This window comes from Leptodactylus fuscus, chromosome 3 (genome assembly GCF_031893055.1).
Source record: "Leptodactylus fuscus isolate aLepFus1 chromosome 3, aLepFus1.hap2, whole genome shotgun sequence".
Lineage (NCBI taxonomy): Eukaryota > Metazoa > Chordata > Amphibia > Anura > Leptodactylidae > Leptodactylus > Leptodactylus fuscus.
Genome location: NC_134267.1, coordinates 145,708,799 through 145,726,671, shown reverse-complemented (window position 1 = coordinate 145,726,671; position 17,873 = coordinate 145,708,799). Strand labels below are relative to the sequence as shown.

At 40.0% G+C, this 17,873-nt stretch overlaps 1 protein-coding gene across 1 annotated transcript; it reads right to left on the bottom strand.

Annotated features, from left to right (window-relative positions):
• Positions 1-238: 238 nt before the first annotated feature.
• Positions 239-8,950, bottom strand: LOC142197856 (intestinal-type alkaline phosphatase 1-like). Its single transcript, XM_075268493.1, has 10 exons — positions 8,834-8,950; positions 8,242-8,357; positions 7,929-8,103; positions 7,166-7,338; positions 6,771-6,905; positions 4,823-4,892; positions 4,468-4,602; positions 3,188-3,379; positions 601-717; positions 239-492 (listed from the first exon to the last, which is right to left on the bottom strand). Exons 1-10 carry the CDS (start codon positions 8,910-8,912, stop codon positions 239-241), a joined length of 1,446 nt encoding a protein of 481 aa, XP_075124594.1. The 5' UTR covers positions 8,913-8,950.
• Positions 8,951-17,873: the final 8,923 nt, after the last annotated feature.

Genomic DNA, 17,873 nt, shown 5'->3' with positions numbered 1-17,873 from the left:
TGACAGAGTTCATTGGCGTTTTTTTTCACGCATGAGTCTATTGGAACCATTTTTATAGATCCAATTCACCCATTGCCACACAAATCCTGTGCTTAAATGTCTTGGCTCATTCACGAGTATATAACCAAATAGGAATGACGACCCTACTCACAAGAGCTTACAATCTATAATTTAGAAATAAATCTCATATATTTCAGAAAAAAGTATAGTAGTGTTTAGTGATAGGCCATTATAGTCCTCACCACATTAGTGAAGTTAATAAAGTGGTCAGTAAGAGCGTAATGGATGAGGAAATGAGAAAACCTGAATTTGGAGGACAGTCTTTATAGGGTTCTAAGCAGGCTGCATATGCCATAACATGGGCAATGTAATTCTGTTCATGAATCCCATGGAAGAGATGTGCTTGGGGTCCTTTAGCCATAATAGCCACGTCTTCACCTCCGTGTGTCTCTGATGAAAGTGGAACAGCCGTCTGCTGTCTGTAGTCACCTCCTGAAAGAAACACAAATGATGAGACTAAGTAGCTGACACCCATAATAATAAAAATCTTGTGAAGTCCAAATGGACATTCTTATTATATATACTACAAATTGGTCATACCAATGTCAATATTGCTAATGTTCTCTCTTGAGCCATTCACAATTTTGTAGCCAGGACCATTGCCATAAAGAAGACTGGTATAGTGTAGACCATCCGTAGCTCTGTTTGGTGCTCTACCTAGAAAATGAAAATTAGGTTTGGAAAAAGTCAGTTTTAAATGATGATTTAATTAAAATGATTGATCAATTTTTAGCTGCTTCCTCCCATTAGAGAACCACTGTCACAGTAAGAAGAAGTACATAGTAAATAGTATGTAATATTAAATATGAGCTTTAGAAAATGTACACAAATTCTGTAGTGAAAATATATTCTGTTTGAGAGGAGCAAAAAAATAGGTTACTTTGCGCTTCCTTTTGGAATTTTCCTTGAGTTTGGGATGCGTTGACAGAGTGTTGTTTGAAGACAGTGTGAGCACCATCGGATGTTTTTGTGGGCCTCCTTTTGCTTGGATCCCAACCTACCTCAAGTATCTTCCCAACAGCCAGTTCCTTAAGGGAAAGCTGTAGTTTCTGAATGTGGTAAACCATTGTCTAGACAAGTCTCTTCTTCATCTGAATTCCATTCCGTAGGACTACAAATCCAGGGAAGTGATTGGGACTTTTGAGGACAAGTCTGTCAACGCATCCCAAACACAAGGAAAATCCCAAAAGGAAGCGCAAAGTAACCTTCTATTTTTATGCTCCTCTCAAATCAGCACTGGGCTCAAAAGGGCAGGGTATCATTCCCAAATCGTATATCTCCTTTCTTATTTTCTGTTATGGTTATCACTCTGTGGCTTGTAAAGTCATGACCCTTGCCCTCTGGGAGCTGCATATTCCCACTCTCAGAAAGAAAAAAAAATGGACCTTTAATGGCAAAAGATAACATTTGGTCAGCAGCACCATAGTGAAGGAAGGATTCTGTGGGGGAGGCTCTGGTACAAAGCGGGACATGATTACTATGTGGGGGAACCAACAGCGAATGGGAATGATGGGAAGCTTGTATGTACAGACATGTTGTTAACAAGTCCTCTTCTGGGCCCAGATAGACAAAGAAAGGTAAGTGTAAATGCTGATAAACTGTATGGATGGGATACGGTTGCTGGTTGTAAGAAGTTGTACAGAGGTCCTAAGTTAAGTTTTTACATCAGGGCCCGCGAGCCTTAAGTTACTCCTCTGGCCTTCACCAAAGTTTCCCTCAAAAATCAAGGAAGTCTTGCATTTAAAATTACAGACACTCTAATGGCAACCATTAAAGTCTATGGGGTCTATCAGGGTCCATTTGTGTCCCTCATATCACTGAGCCATCCCTCTCAGGATTTGAGTTTTTCTGTTCCTGTAAAAGAACAGAAAAATGGAAATTCCAATAAAGGTGTAAAACACAGCCTCAAGGGATGTTCCCTTCTTGGCATTTATGACTATACCTACATAATATTCCATAAATGCCTGATGATAGAACTCTGTCCCAATTTTTGGATATCTATCTCAAGAACAGGGCCCTGTTTGCGACTGCAAGTGAATGAGAGAGGGCTGCTCATGTAAAAGTCTCCCATTTCACTTGCATGAGAGTTTCAAAAAAAACTATTTGTACAACCTCATACAAGAGAATGGAGAGACTTACACATATGCAGCTCCAACTCATTCACTTACTGTTGCAAACAGAACTCTGTTCTAGAGATAGATACATGTCCCAGACTTGAGACCTACCAGGCATTTACCTGTACTGTAAAGCAATCTACCTGTACTATATGTACTGCGCTACATTTACTGTACTGATATATTCCTGTAACACATGTAATGTATTGCTATTAGAGATGAGCGAGTACTGTTCGGATCAGCCGATCCGAACAGCACGCTCGCATAGAAATGAATGGACGTAGCCGGCACGCGGGGGGTTAAGCGGCCGGCCACCGTCAAAGCGAAAGTACCAGGTGCATCCATTCATTTCTATGGAGCGTGCTGTTCGGATCGGCTGATCCGAACAGTACTCGCTCATCTCTAATTGCTATCTGCTGTTATTAAGTGTACTATACAACTATCTACCTAAGGAGTTTGGAACTGGTATAAATACAATACGTGTTATGTTAAATTGGCTAATTCAATGGAACATTACTATATACCGTAAGTAAAAGAAAAAATGTATGCGCCATTAAAGTCATGCAACTATTTTGAGCCCTTGGAGAAGGGGGTTCAGCCATAGTTAGGCCCATGGCCTCTGCTACTGAGAGGGAAGTACCAACGCAGGACTTTATTTTACGTTGTAAACAAAAAGGGGTATAATATTGGTCCAATGTTACTGAAAGCGTGTAACAAGGCCCTACTGTTCTGGGTGACAAAACCAACAGTCCAGTTTGCTCTTTTGTGTAGGGTTTCTTCTTTTCTATACACAGTATTGATATTAAGTTTATGAAGCCCCACAGGTATGATTGATACTGATGAAATGACTACTAGGTAATGCAGGAAGTAGTTTATGATGAAAATCATTTTATATTAGGCCTTATCAATTGATTCACATACACTGAATATCCCAAGATTCCTTATTAATTTCCAAATCCCTTTATGATATTCAGATGTATAATAATTCCATAAAAATAAAAAAAATCTCTCACCAAGAATACTGTTGCCACGATCTGTGTATCCCCCAAATGTAAAGACATGAGAGTGGTCAGCAGTCACCACAGTCAGGGTATCCGATTCTGATGTTAACTTTCCACCAACTTGAACAGCCTTGTCAAATTCAACAGCCTCAGTCAACGAATTTCGTGCGTTAGTATCATGGTGGGCATGGTCAATTCTACCACGTAAAGCAACAGATGTCACGTTACCTCAAAGTGTTGGGTTTGTTAAAATATGTTTTGTTTACTGTTAAAAGAATGTATCAATGAATATCAATGAATACCTGATCAGTGGGGGTCTGACTTCTAAGACTCCCACTCACCTAAAAAACAGGGCTATTTTCCCCCTTCCTCACATTCACCTTGACTGCAGCCATTCTGAGGGTCCATTCACATGGAGGAAAATTGTAAGGGATTTGGTGTGGAATTTCAGCGCTGAAAAAAAAGCCTCCCATTGACTTCAATGTGTTCTGCTAGCTTTTTTTCCACTAGTGGAATTTTCCACTAGCGTAAAAAAACGCTTCCTTCAGGTGGATTCCACCTATAAAAAACAACGCTCTCAATGGGAGGCGTAAATTCCATATCGCAGATTCTGTGCCAAATTTGTCACGGAATTGGCAAATTCCACGCAGAAAAAACGCGAGGGTTTTTTTTTAAGCGCTGAAAAATACCAAGCCAAATTTCTCACCATTTTCCTAAATGTGAATGGACCCTGAATGTAGTCGATGGAACCTAAAGTAGCCAGGAGTGAATGGGAGCACCATCCCCCATATGACAGGCTGAATGTAGAGCATGGAGAAAATATCCCTCATTCTCGGCATCAAGTATTTCTATTTATTTATAATATTTATTTATTTATTTATTTATTTATTTATTTATATACTTTTTGTGGCATATACCCTTTAAGGAGTTCTGTAATGTTTACCAGGGACCACTAAGAAATACATGCCATATTCCAGATAAAAAAGGAGTTGTCAATGGCTGCAACGTTTTGCCAGAAAAAAAACCTGCTAAATCATGTGGCCACTTAGCTATCAGTTAGAAAAACTTACCCTATCTGGTTTGTGTCTGCTTTGTAAAAATATCTTTTGCTTAAAGGGGTTATACTGTAGAAAGCAGAAGTTTGGAGCGTCTCAGGCTCTGCTTGGGGCAGACTTTAAGTTGCCAGTATTTCTAGGCATTTTTTACAAAACACCTTGAAAAATGACTTCAAGTTACACTTTGAAAATTGTATGAAGGCGACCACATGGTATAATATAGTATAAGATACTTATCTTCTACAAATAGGAAAAATCCTTTTGGATTCTTGCTCAGAATCTTGATGGCTTTCTCTGTCATTTCTGCAAGGGTTGGATCCATGGAACGATCACGGTTTAACTCATACTTCATGTCTTTAGGTTCAAAGAGGCCTAAAGAGTTAAAATAATCACAACAACCATTAGTTACACCAGTTCCCCTGTGGGTTAGTCAGCACCCATCCAGAGGACATTTTATATAATATTTAGTGCTATAATATGACTGAATAATATAAAACTACCGGTAAATGCTCTATTATCTAACAATTCATCTGAATCCCATGCTGCCATAACATAGGACCAGTTCTATATACACAATAAGTAATATCCCTACCCATAAGATAATCCGTGGTCTTTTCATTTACAGCATCAAATTGCGCTTTGTTCCACACATATACTGAACCCTGCAAAAAATACAAGCAATGAATTTTTAAATTACTGAAAAATATAATACCTAAAATGGCTCTTTAAGGCTACGTATGCCCATAAAGGGGGACATTAAGCTGGTGGCAGATGAAGGGGAGATGTTAAATTGGTGGCAGATGAAGGGGGGGGGGGCATTAAGTTGGTGGCAGTTGAAGGGAGACACTAAACTGGTCGTAGATGTAGGGGGGCAATTAAACTGGGTGCAGATGAAGGGGCAATTAAACTGGATGCAGATGAAGGAGGCAATTAAACTGGGTGCAGATGAAGGGGGTGATTAAACCGGGGCAGATAAAGGGGGACATTAAGCTGGTGTCAGATAAAGGAGGACATTAAGCTGATGGCAGATGAAGGGGGGGACAGTAAATTGGTGGCAGAGGAAGGGGGGACATTAAGCTGGTGGCAGATGAAGGGTGACATTAAACTGCTGGTAGATGTAGGGGGCAATTAAACTGGAGGCAGATAAAGAGGGGCATTAAGCTGGTGGCAGATGAAGAGGGGACATTAAGCTGGTGGCGGAAGAACTTCATTTTTGCTATCTTCTGCACTCACTGCAAAATACCCTTCAAAGAGATCCACTATTACAGATAACTGGATGTATAAGCAGAAAATGAAGAATTGTTTAAATCAAGGTTTATATGTTAAAGGGGCTATCCACCTTTTCAAAATTAATGACATATTATTATGATAGGCCGGCAAGCCAGGCCAGGCCACAGTCAGATGTGTCCCTAAGTGAACAGCTCCTGGCATTGCTTACATGCTGATGCTGAACTGCTAGCTCGCTATATTCCTGATAGCAGCAGTTATAGCTATTGCTATGCACTGTAGAATCTAGGCTTTTAACTGTTTATTGCCTCATTCTGTTCACTGGTGGAATGTTATTTAGAAACAAAGCAGTGTTAGAAAAGTTCTCTGAATCACAGTGTAGCAGGGTGAAGCAGCAGCAGTTGTGTCTGTTTTCCTGCTGCCTCCTACCCCTCCCTTCTCCATAAACTAATATATAAAAGTCGAGTATAAAACTTGAGTATAAGCTGACTTTTTCAGCACAGTTTTTATGCTGAAAAAGCCCCCCTTGGCTTATACTCGAGTCAGGGTCCACGGAGCACAGAAACTTGAAGGACTTGCATAAATTAAACGAAGGGGGGAGGTTCTTTAGTGTTACTGCTCTGTGATTGGCTTCTCATGTAAGATCACGTGACTGTGATGTCATCAAAGGTCCTGTAGAAACTAGAATGTAACATCTGCAGATAAGTCAGTGGCCAGGATTCATTGTGTCCTATAGAAGATGTCTGCCGTATGGAGGAGAGGAAGTTGTAGTAAAGTGAAAGTAAAGCACATAAGTACATTAACACACAGGTATTAATGTCAGGCATTTGGGGTTATTAATTTAGTTTCAGTAACTCCATGTGCCTCACATTAATAGCAGTTAACCCCATCATGTCCCTCGTATTAACCCCTGTGTGCCCCTTATAAGGGTTACTAATATGTGAGACTCATGGGGGTACTAATAAAGGACCTTATTTATGAAGACACCTAATTATTACCTCCATATGTCCCACATATTAGTAACAGGGGGTTAATGTGAGGGGCATGATGAGGTTAGCTGCTATTACTATGAGGCACATGGAGTTAGTGAGCTGTAATGCACATGACCAGACTTTTTATCTGCAACGGTTGATTCCCCCCACCCCCCACCCCTAGGCTTATACTCGATAAGTTTTCCCAGTTTTCTGTGGTAAAATTAGGGGCCTCGGCTTATAAACATGTCTATAATGGATCCTGATCAGATAATGACCATAAGTCAGTTATTCCCAATATCAAGCTCCGATTTATGTGCTATTTCAGCAGCTATACATTACCTTCCTTTGATCCAGCCATGTTTTTGTTAAGTTCAAATTATCTTTTCGAAGGCCTTGACTTGATGTACTAGTGGGGTATTCTGGGTCTGGTGTTCCTCTGGGAGTCATATATGCCCTTCCTCCTCCAAGAATCACCTGCAGAGAAAATGTTATAGAAAAAGAAATGTGAACCATTTCTAAATTAAAAGCTACATAATTTTCAGTTATATTAAAAAATATATATTATAAAAATATTTTCTTATTTTCAATCTTTTAGCATGCAGTATGTGATCCAAATAGAGTAAAATAAAACATAAAAACATGTATCAATATACTATACAGAATTAAGTGGATTCTATTCAGAAATTCAGTATACAGATGATTATGTAATCCAGTGATACTGTCTCTATATTTACATTAATATCAGTATTGTGAACCAGCTGGTAAGCAATGTCCTTGCAGCCTTTTGCAATCATAGCTGAGGACATCTCATTGTCAGAGTACCAGTCCCTGTTGGCGCTATGTGCGTAAGCAGCGGCTGGAGAGGCATGTTGAACACGGGTTGTCGTTACAATTCCTACAGATTTTCCTGCAGATAAAAATAGTATAATTAGTGGAATTTTTTTCATGTTCAAAAAAGAGAAAATATATCTATAATCTACAAAATTTCTAGATTGCCCACTTATTTCCCAAGTCCCAATAGCACATGTTCAAAAAAGGTCCATGAAAAGATACCAACCTGGTTTTTTGCGTCAAATATCTGCAGATCAGACTGCCAGATCGAATGTAAAATCATAAAACTAACATATAGAAAAAGATATGCAACATAACTCTAACTGAACCATATCCTAATGTGTGACTTGTGAACTCTCTGAGGCTGAGAGCCCTTATTGTGATAGAGAAGCATTTTTTTTTTGTAGGTTTTTCAAGCCAAAGTCAGGTGTGGACTGAGCAAAAAGAAGAAAGAAGGAAGAGCAGAAGGAAGAAGTATAAGTGTTTCCTATATATTTCACATTCCTTTTGTAGCCATTCTTGGCTTTGGCTTAAAAAAAAAAAAAAAAGCAGAAAAAAGGCTGTTTTTTGCAATGTGGAGCTTTAGACTATCTCAACCATATGATGTTCTATGAATTTTGTATGTTATCCTGGAAGAAAGTATTTTAAAACAAGACGGCTTTGTACCTGCTAGCTTTGCTCGATGAAGTATGGATGTCACCTCATTTCCATTAGCAGTCTCACAGACACCATATGTTGCAGCTGCGCTCACACCCAGGGTTCCAGAGTTGGATTTTACCCCACACAAGTAGGCTGTGCCTGTACCCGCACTGTCAGGGACCTGTGCATCTACATTGTATACCTGCAGTATAAATTTAGTAGCACAAGAAGAGAAGAAGAGAGTAAGAAGAGTAAGTAAAGTAAGAAAAGAAACCTTTCATTTCATTTGCCTTTGAAAACATAGATGTGATATGTAAGTGGGAGGTTTCATCCATATTACCTTAGAAAGTGCAACATAAGGAAAGGTTTCCATCTCCAATATATTTTCTTCTCCAGGTTGATTCTTCAGTTGTCCTTGGTATACACGTGCTGCAGATATTGTGGCCACTCCCATCCCTGGAACATACATATATATAGTATTCACTTTTATTGCCATTGGTTTAGACATTAAGTGTTGAGTGATTTTGTTGGTACACCAAATTTACACTGCTGTACAAGCTGTATACTGACTACTTTACATTGTATCAAAGTGTCATATCTTCAGTACTGTCCCATGAAAATATATAATGAAATCATTACAAAATTGAAAGTGGTGTACTCACTTTTGTGAGATGCTATCTATATACAGATAGATAGATAGATAGATAGATAGATAGATAGATAGATAGATAGACATGTATATATTTATAATATTCAACAAAGCAAATTATATAGTTTGGATGAGTGATGCATTGACTTTTCTAGTGTTGATCTGTTGCATGTAAGTTCCACCACATGTAAGTTCCATCTTTACTTACATAACATGTTTGCAATACCACAATGTGTGTTAGCATAAAGCTATTCTATATGTTATAAATATTATATAGGCTCACCATCTCCCAGAAACATAATTAAATTCTTGGCTCTTTGGTCAATGGGTTTCAAGTTCCTAGCCCGTTTCAGCGTCTCCATGGCTTGATCATTCCAGTATTTGGGGGTCTTTTCTTGCTCTGAATACAAAAACAAAAACAGTTTTGCAAGAAAAAGTTAAATCATAATTTTTTTTTTCTGTGTTAAAAATATTGATCATATATCCTAAGGAATGGTCATCGATATCAGACTGACGGGGAGTCCCACATCCAGCAGCTAAAACACAGAGAATGGAGGTTTGTTCTCTGTATAATCGCCAGGTCTGCTTCCTGCGACATTCTCTATGTATTAGCCGCTGAGAATAGCTGATCGATAAGAAGGCCAGCCAGGTGTTGGACCCCCACCAATTTATTATTGATGACCTATCCTTTGTAACCCAGAAAACCCCTTTAAGGTTAAGGTTCTGAAAGTGTTGCAGCCCAGTACTCATCCTAAAATCTGCAAACCTTTGAAGAACTTTTGAACCACAAATTTTCTGGCATCATTTTCACATTAATAAACATTGTATTTTATTAACGGAGTTTTGCTCCTGAACATGAAATCTTGTATTGTCCTTTCTTATTCTTTGCCTTGTTTCTGGTCTGGCTTTCTCACTGGTATACGGGCTCTAAAAATGCAGAGAAGCTGATATTGGCGGGTTACTTTAAACAGTCTTGGCCAATATAAAACAAAGAACAATGCTTTTGGTGTCAGATGAAAGGTGATTTTATCTGTATCACAGTTATCCCACCTGTGTTCTTAACTGGTGATATCTCTGAAAGTAATACAAACAGAGCCGTGATCTCAGTGTCATATAACAGATGAGAATATGCCGCTGCATCCAATTCCACCTGTGTTTTTAATAAATGATATCTCAGTATAGCTATAAATAATACAGTGATACAGATAAAAATGAGCAACTGTAACCATCACTATCAAGAATTCACTGTACGGATGAGGCAAGGAGCCCCGGACAAAAGATTGCACCAGGGCCCACAAGTCTTTAGTTACGCCATTGATTCCCTGTTTTATATTGGTCAAGATATAGCTGTTGGAGGTGATTCCCTCCTTCCATACTCAGTTTTTCTGTTTTATTAGAGCCTGCATACCAGTACGCCAGTTAGAAGGCAGTGAGAAAAATAAAGCAAAGAATAAAGAAGGGACAGAAGTGGATTTCAGTTTAGGGTTTCAATGAAAGATGGAAAATCCATTATTAAGGTTTATTACTGTGATGGCGAACCTATGGCATGGGTGCCAGCAGTGGCACTCAGATCCCTCTCAGTGGGCACCCATCTGTGGAACAGATTATACTGTGTGGGGGCCACTGTGGAGCAGATTGGACTGTGTTGGGGCCACTGTGGAGCAGATTGTATTTTATAGTCGTCACTGTGCAGTGGGGACCATTCACTAGTTATATAACACAGTATATGTTTTATAGCAGACATGTGATATTATTACAGGTAATAATTACATTGCACGATCACTATAAAACAGATATGTGCGATGTAAAGAGTGAACATTATTTGTTCAAAATTATACCAAATGCGATACAAAATTGTTTCTATAATAGAAAGATCTGTAAAGCCCCATTTACACAACTGTATTTTGCGGGTCCATAATTTTTCGCAATTGTGGATTCGCACAGTATTAAGGTTAAATTGCCGTGTTATTTGGCAACAGACCCAGTCTATTCTTTTAGGCACCTTTTTAACTGTAGTGAAGTGGCCCAATTCCTACTGATATTGCTTGCTCAGACAATTGAAATGAGTAATGGGGATTGAGAAATAATAGCAAGCTTCTGTATTATTTCATGTGGAGTTGTAGATTTAAGAGTCATTTATTAGCCCAAAAAAACCTTTGTTCATCGCATTGCAAGACTAAATTACAATAATGTATGTTCTACCCTTCTAATATATGTTGTACCCACATAACTTAGAGTAGGTATTACAGGTAGGAAGATTACAAGAAATCATAGTCATTTATACTGATTGTGCCCTAAAACTGCAAAATATAAGAAAAAATTATCTTACCGATAGAAGCAACAGCTGCTCCATTGCAGGATGGGGCAATGATAAAACCTAGGACCAAAAGAGTGTAGACAACTGTGAACATTCCCATCGTCTCTTCACCTTCTGGCTCCTTGTCCTATACTAAAGGGAACTATATATTGCACTATATATATATATGTGTATATATTACTGTTACTTTGGTCTACAAAGACACCCACTTTAACCTTTGAACAGTAATATCTCTCAAGCCAGGGTTCAAATTATGGAGCTGAAATCCAACAAACTGGTAGGAGACTGTTATGACTTCTGTAGTATATTCCTGATAACCTCAGAAGTATGTTTCATAGTGGTGAAGGCCGTATCACTTATTAACTCATTCGGAATTTTCTGAAGCCTTTCTATATGCAAGAATGGTATGGTACAGCTAAAATATTATTGTAAAACAGAATAAAATCTAAGCATGATATATGACATACTGTTTGGTCCAGAAATATTTGGACTGTGACACAAGTTTTGCCATTTTAGATGTTTACCAAGACATATTCAAGATACGGTTATATGATCAATATGGGATTAAAGTGCAAACTCTCAGCTTTCAGGGTTTTCACATTGTAATTGGAGGAAGGGTTTAGGAATTACAGCTCTGTAATATGCAGATGCCTCTCTTTCAGGGGAGCAAAAGTAATCGGACAATTATCTCAAAAGCTATTTAATGGGCTGTATGAGCTATTCACTTATTAATCCATCATCAAATAAGCAGGTACAAGGTCTGGAGTTGATTCCAAATGTGGCCTTTGGGATTTGGACGCTGTTGCTGCGAACTCACAACATGTGGTCAAAGGAGATCTCAGTGGCAGTAAAACAGACCATAATTAGGATGAAAAAAAGAATGAATTCATCCGAGAGATAGTGGAAATGTTAGGAGCGACCAAATCTACAGTGTAGTACATTCTGGTAAAAAATAAAAAATGAGCACACTAGTGAGCTTGGGAACTCATAGAGACCTGGATATCCATGGAGGACACAGTGATAGAAGATCGCAGCATCCTTTCCATGGTGAAGAAAAATCCCTTCACAACAGCCATCCAAGTGAAGAACACTCTCCAGGATGTAAGTCTATCAACATCTAAGTCTACCATAAAATAAAGACTTGAGAGCAAATAGAGAGGGTTCAAATCAAGGTGCAAACCATTAATCAACCTCAAAAATAAAAAGACCAGACTAGACTCTGCCAAAAAAACATCTAAAGAAGCCAGCCCTGTGGTAGAATAGCATTCTTTGAACAGATGAAACTAAGCTCAACTTATACCAGAATGATGAAAAGAACAAAGTATGGAGAAGGCTTGCAACAGGAGCTTTTAAAGCAAAGATGTGGAATATTCTGCAATAGCCAATCAATCACCAAATCTCAAACCGATTAAGCATGCTTTTCACTTCCTTAAGACAAAACTTAAGTTAGAAAGACCCACAAATAAGCAAGAACTGGAGACAGCTGCAGTAAAGGCCTGGCAAAGCATCACAAAATAGGAGACTCAGCGTTTGGTGATGCCCATGGGTTCTACACTTCATGTAGTCATTGCCCTCAAAGGATACTCTACAAAGTATTAAAAATGAACATTTTATTTATGATAATGTTAATTTGACCAATTACTTTGAGCCTCTGAAATTGTGAGGCTTTACAGAATATTTTTATTCAACCCCTTGCATTAAATCTCAAGGTATATACTTCATTTGTATCTCAGCTGTTTTATCTCAAATCCAATGTTGTGGCAGGTAGAGCCCAAATCATGAAGATTGTGTCACTGTCCAAATATTTCCAGACCTATCTGTAATTCGATACATTACCTTTATATTTATGACTCCTCTAACAAAAACAGGCTGCTAAATGTTTTAACTAAGGACACCTATTTTATAATCTTCACATTGTATTATACACAAAATGACACTAGAATCATTTCCTACAAGAAAAAATCTATCCACATCAGTTCTGCAGACACTGAAATAGTAGAAAAAAAACTGGAAGGGGTTTTCTAGTACTTTATAACCTATCTTTTGTATTGGGTTTCAATAACGGATTTTCAGAGGTCCAACACCATGCATCCCCATCAATCAGCTGTCAAAGCAGCGCATGGGTTACTGCAGTGTCTGCTTAATAGGACATGTTGAGTCATTTTCATTTTAAGTGATCGATCAACACACAGTAGCAGATAATTGTGAAGTGGAAGGAAAATGATGTAGGGTTTTCAAAATTATAATCAAATAAAAATCTAAAAAGTGTGTGTTGTGCAAAAGTATTCCGCCCCCTATATCAATACTTTGTAGAGCCACCGTTCTCGGCAATTACAGCTACAAGTCTTTTGGGGTGTCTCTACCAGCTTTGCTCATCCAGAGACTGAGATCTTTGCCCATTCTTATGTAAGGCCGGGGCCCCACGGACCGGAAACGCTGCGATTTGCCTACATCAAAGACGCTGCAGGAAAAATCATGGCGTTGTACAGTGCAGGCAAAGTGGATGGGATTCATGCGAATCCCATCCCCACTTTGCGGAAAAGACTGCAGTGCGGACACGCTGCGATCTACAAAGCCGTTGCGGCTTTGCAAATAGCAGCATGTCAATTGCAGTTGTAAAATATTTTTTCCATTTTTGGATGATGGATTGAACAGTGCTCCTTGGGATGCTCAAAGCTTGGGATACGTATTTATAAACTGACCCTGTTTTATACTTCTTCACAGCTTTATCTCTGACCTGTCTGGTGAGTTCCTTGGTCTTCATGATGCTGTTTGTTCACCAGTGTTCTCTAAGGGTCAGTTCACACGTGAACTGCCCGCGCGGGTTTTGACACCGAGAGAGACGCGGCGAGCCGCGTCTCTCTCTTGTCAAAACCCGCCTGCCGCGACCATCGCGGTCGCAGCTTTCCCCTCCGCTGTCGGCTCAAATGAATGAGCCGACATAGGAGGGAGCTGCCGGGGGCGGAAGCCTGAAGATTGGGCAGGTCGCTTCTTTTCTCCGCTAGCGGCAGCCCGCCGCTAGCGGAAAAAAAAAGCCCGGTGGTCTACATAGACCACCATTGTAAAGGGGCGGATTTTGAAGCGAAATCCGCTGTCAAAATCCGCCCCTTTGCCCACGTGTGAACTAGCCCTAACAAACCACTGAGGCCTTCACAAAATAGGTGTATTTATACCGAGACTAAATTAAACACAGCTGGACTCTATTAACTAGTTAAGTGGCTTCTGAACCCAGTGATTGCACTGGGTTTTATTTAGGGGTATCATTATTATTATTATTATTATTATTATTATTATTATTATTATTATTTATATAGCACCATTAATTCCATGCTGCTTTACAATTGAGGGTTCACATACAGTGCACAAAATGCACAAACAGATATGATACTAACAATGACCGACTGGCACAGTGGGATAGAGGTCCCTGCCCACAAGGGCTTACAATCTGTGAGGGAGAGGGGTAGAGACAGAAGGTGAGAAGGGGAGACTGTTCAAATGGTGGTGTGGTGATAGTAGTGTTATTGGAGGTTGTAGGCCTTCCTGAATAGGTGAGTCTTCAGGGCCTTCTTGAAGCCTGTGATTGTGGGGGTCAGTCTTATGTGTCTTGGTAAGGAGTTCGAGAGTATGGGGGATGCACGGGAGAAATCTTGGAGATGGTTGTGTGAGGAGCAGATGAGAGTAGAGAGGAGTAGGAGGTCATTGGAGGATCTGAGGTTACGTGTGAGCAGGTAGTGTGAGGTTAGGTCGGAGATACAGGGGCTTAATGCTTTTGCACATCACTCTTTTCAGATTTTTATTTCATTCGACTTCTCAATTGTCTGCTACTTTGTTTTGGTCAGTCAGTTAAAATCTCAATAAAATACAGTTAAGTTTGTGGTTGTAAGGTGACAAAATGTGAAAAAGTTAAAGGGGTATAAATATTTTTGCAAGCCTTTGTATATGTCTGTCCAAGGATTAAGAAATAGAGATTCCCCTTCAATAATATGGAGGTGATCAGCAAATTAAGAATAGCAAAAATATACTCAAAAACAATACAGAATAATAGCACTGTGGAATTCACCATTTCAGTTAAAAACATCAACCTTTAAAATCTTTCCTCCGGGCAGATGAACAAAGCAGGAAGTCAACACCGAATGGCTTTCTTTCCCATGAACAGCAATATCCATACAAATTGTCCAGATAGAAACCAACGCTGGTATAGAAGTATAGCACTGGTAATGAGAGCAAATTTCACAATTTTGTTGAATTTTAATAAATATTTGCATTCTGTAGTGAAAAGCGTGCAGCACCATCATTTAGATGCTTTTCCTGCCCCCACGCAACAGAATCTGAAATGTACAGCAGCTCGGAGGAATATTTCAGCTGTAAATACTCCAGTTTCTGCAGTAAAATTCTACTATATATTTTGGGCTGCAGTAGACCATGTCCTCTTCCCCCAAGCCCACCACAATATACCTACCTTTTAAGAAAGTGGCATGAAGGTGCAAATCAGCAAAAAGTCACAATTATTGGTACAAAATCATTCATTTTAGATTCCATTTTCTAGCATAATAATAACAAAAGTAAAAGTAATAATAGATCCCCCATTGTTTTCAATAGACATGCGTTGTGGATTCCTCTGTTATTCCTCTTTAAGCAGTAAGAATAAATTGACTAAGAATAGCATAACAATGGCCATCTTAAAGACTCAAAATGGAAGAACAGAATTAAAAAAGTGATACCACACTGATCCCCCCACTGCTCACGTTCCAATCAGTGCTGCACCTCCCATGAGGCGACCTGAAGCGAGCGCTTCAGGTGGCGCTATGTCAGGGCCCCAGGGAGGGCGGCATTTTTGATTACCTAAGCCAGGACTGGCTTAGCACCGAGCGGTGGATTGGGGAGGCCGCTGAAGCAGCACTGCTCCAGCAGCCTCCCCTCACACTCAGGCAGAGAGCAGGTCCTCTCCCTGCCTGCTCTCTGCCTGCGAACGCCGCTAAACCCTGCCCCCTTTGATTCACCCCGCCCCCTTCGCGCTCCGCTCCGCCCCCTCCTCCGGGGGGGAGGGGCTTTCTGTAGTTCGCCTCGGGCAGCGAAAGGGGCAGCTTCACCCCTGGTTCCAATACATAACAGGTCCCTGCTGGTCTCTACCTCCTTGACCCTTTTGACAGAGAAAAAAATGCCTGCTTAGCAAATCACTGGTTGAGGCAAGTGTGGTCATGAAGTTGTATTTATGTACTTGGGTTTTTTCTTGACCTTTTGGTTCTGTGTGGAACAGTCCCACATTTCGGGTGCTGTCCCACTGTTCCAGGCAGCAGGTGGTGATTTCAACTCTTTCGGTAGACATCCTTAGGACACAGAGGTGGAATACAATAGTGGAGCATAACGCCATCAGCTCTGCTGCTCCATTATTCATCTTCAGCTGATGATATCTGCTGCAGGGAAGCTCAATGAACGCCAAGTTACAGACATTACAGACAGATCCTGCAAGTATGTGGGAATGAGGTTCATTGCGTATTCTTTTTTTTTTTTTTTTTAATGGTGGTTGCAGGGGGAGTGGAAATTTAATTTTTTGTGAGGGCATTGGAGGACCAGCTTTCCAAAAGTTCGCACAGAGACCTCTATAGGGGTAAACCTAGCCTCTTTGCTGCTTGAGTCCCTCATCCTTCTGCTACCCCAATTATAAAATATCTGATATACAGTGTTGGCCAAAAGTATTGGCACCCCTGCAATTCTGTCAGATAATACTCATTTTCTTCCAAAAAATGATTGCAATCACAAATTTTTTGGTATTATTATCTTCATTTAATTTGTCTTCAATGGAAAACCACAAAAAGAATTGTCAAAAAGCCAAATTGGATATAATTCCACACCAAACATAAAAAAGGCGGTGGACAAAAGTATTGGCACTGTTTGAAAAATCATGTGATGCTTCTCTAATTTGTGTAATTAACAGTACCTGTTACTTACCTGAGGCACCTAACAGGTGGTGGCAATAACTAAATCACACTTGCAGCCAGTTGAAATGGATTAAAGTTGACTCAACCTCTGTCCTGTGTCCTTGTGTGTACCACATTGAGCATGGAGAAAAGAAAGAAGACCAAAGAACTGTCTGAGGATTTGAGAAGCAAAATTGTGAGGAAGCATGAGCAATCTCAAGGCTACAAGTCCATCTCCAAAGACCTGAATGTTCCTGTGTCTACCGTGCGCAGTGTCATCAAGAAGTTTAAAGCCCATGGCACTGTGGCTAACCTCCCTAGATGTGGACGGAAAAGAAAAATTGACGAGAGATTTCAACACAAGATTGTGCGGATGGTGGATAAAGAACCTGGACTAACATCCAAACAAGTTAAAGCTGCCGAGGGTACAACAGTGTCAACCCGTACTATCCGTCGGTATCTGAATGAAAAGGGACTGTATGGTAGGATACCCAGGAATACCCCACTTCTTACCCAGAGACATAAAAAAGCCAGGCTGGAGTTTGCCAAAACTTACCTGAGAAAGCCAAAAATGTTTTGGAAGAATGTTCTCTGGTCAGATGAGACAAAAGTAGAGCTTTTTCGGAAAAGGCATCAACATAGAGTTTACAGGAAAAAAAAAAAGGCCTTCAAAGAAAAGAACATGGTCCCTACAGTCAAACATGGCGGAGGTTCCCTGATGTTTTGGGGTTGCTTTGCTGCCTCTGGCACTGGACTGCTTGACCGTGTGCATGGCATTATGAAGTCTGAAGACTACCAACAAATTTTGCAGCATAATGTAGGGCCCAGTGTGAGAAAGCTGGGTCTCCCTCAGAGGTCATGGGTCTTCCAGCAGGACAATGACCCAAAACACATTTCAAAAAGCACTAGAAAATGGTTTGAGAGAAAGAACTGGAGACTTCTAAAGTGGCCAGCAATGAGTCCAGACCTGAATCCCATAGCACACCTGTGGAGAGATCTCAAAATGGCAGTTTGGAGAAGACACCTTCAAATCTCAGGGACCTGGAGCAGTTTGCCAAAGAAGAATGGTCTAAAATTCCAGCAGAGCA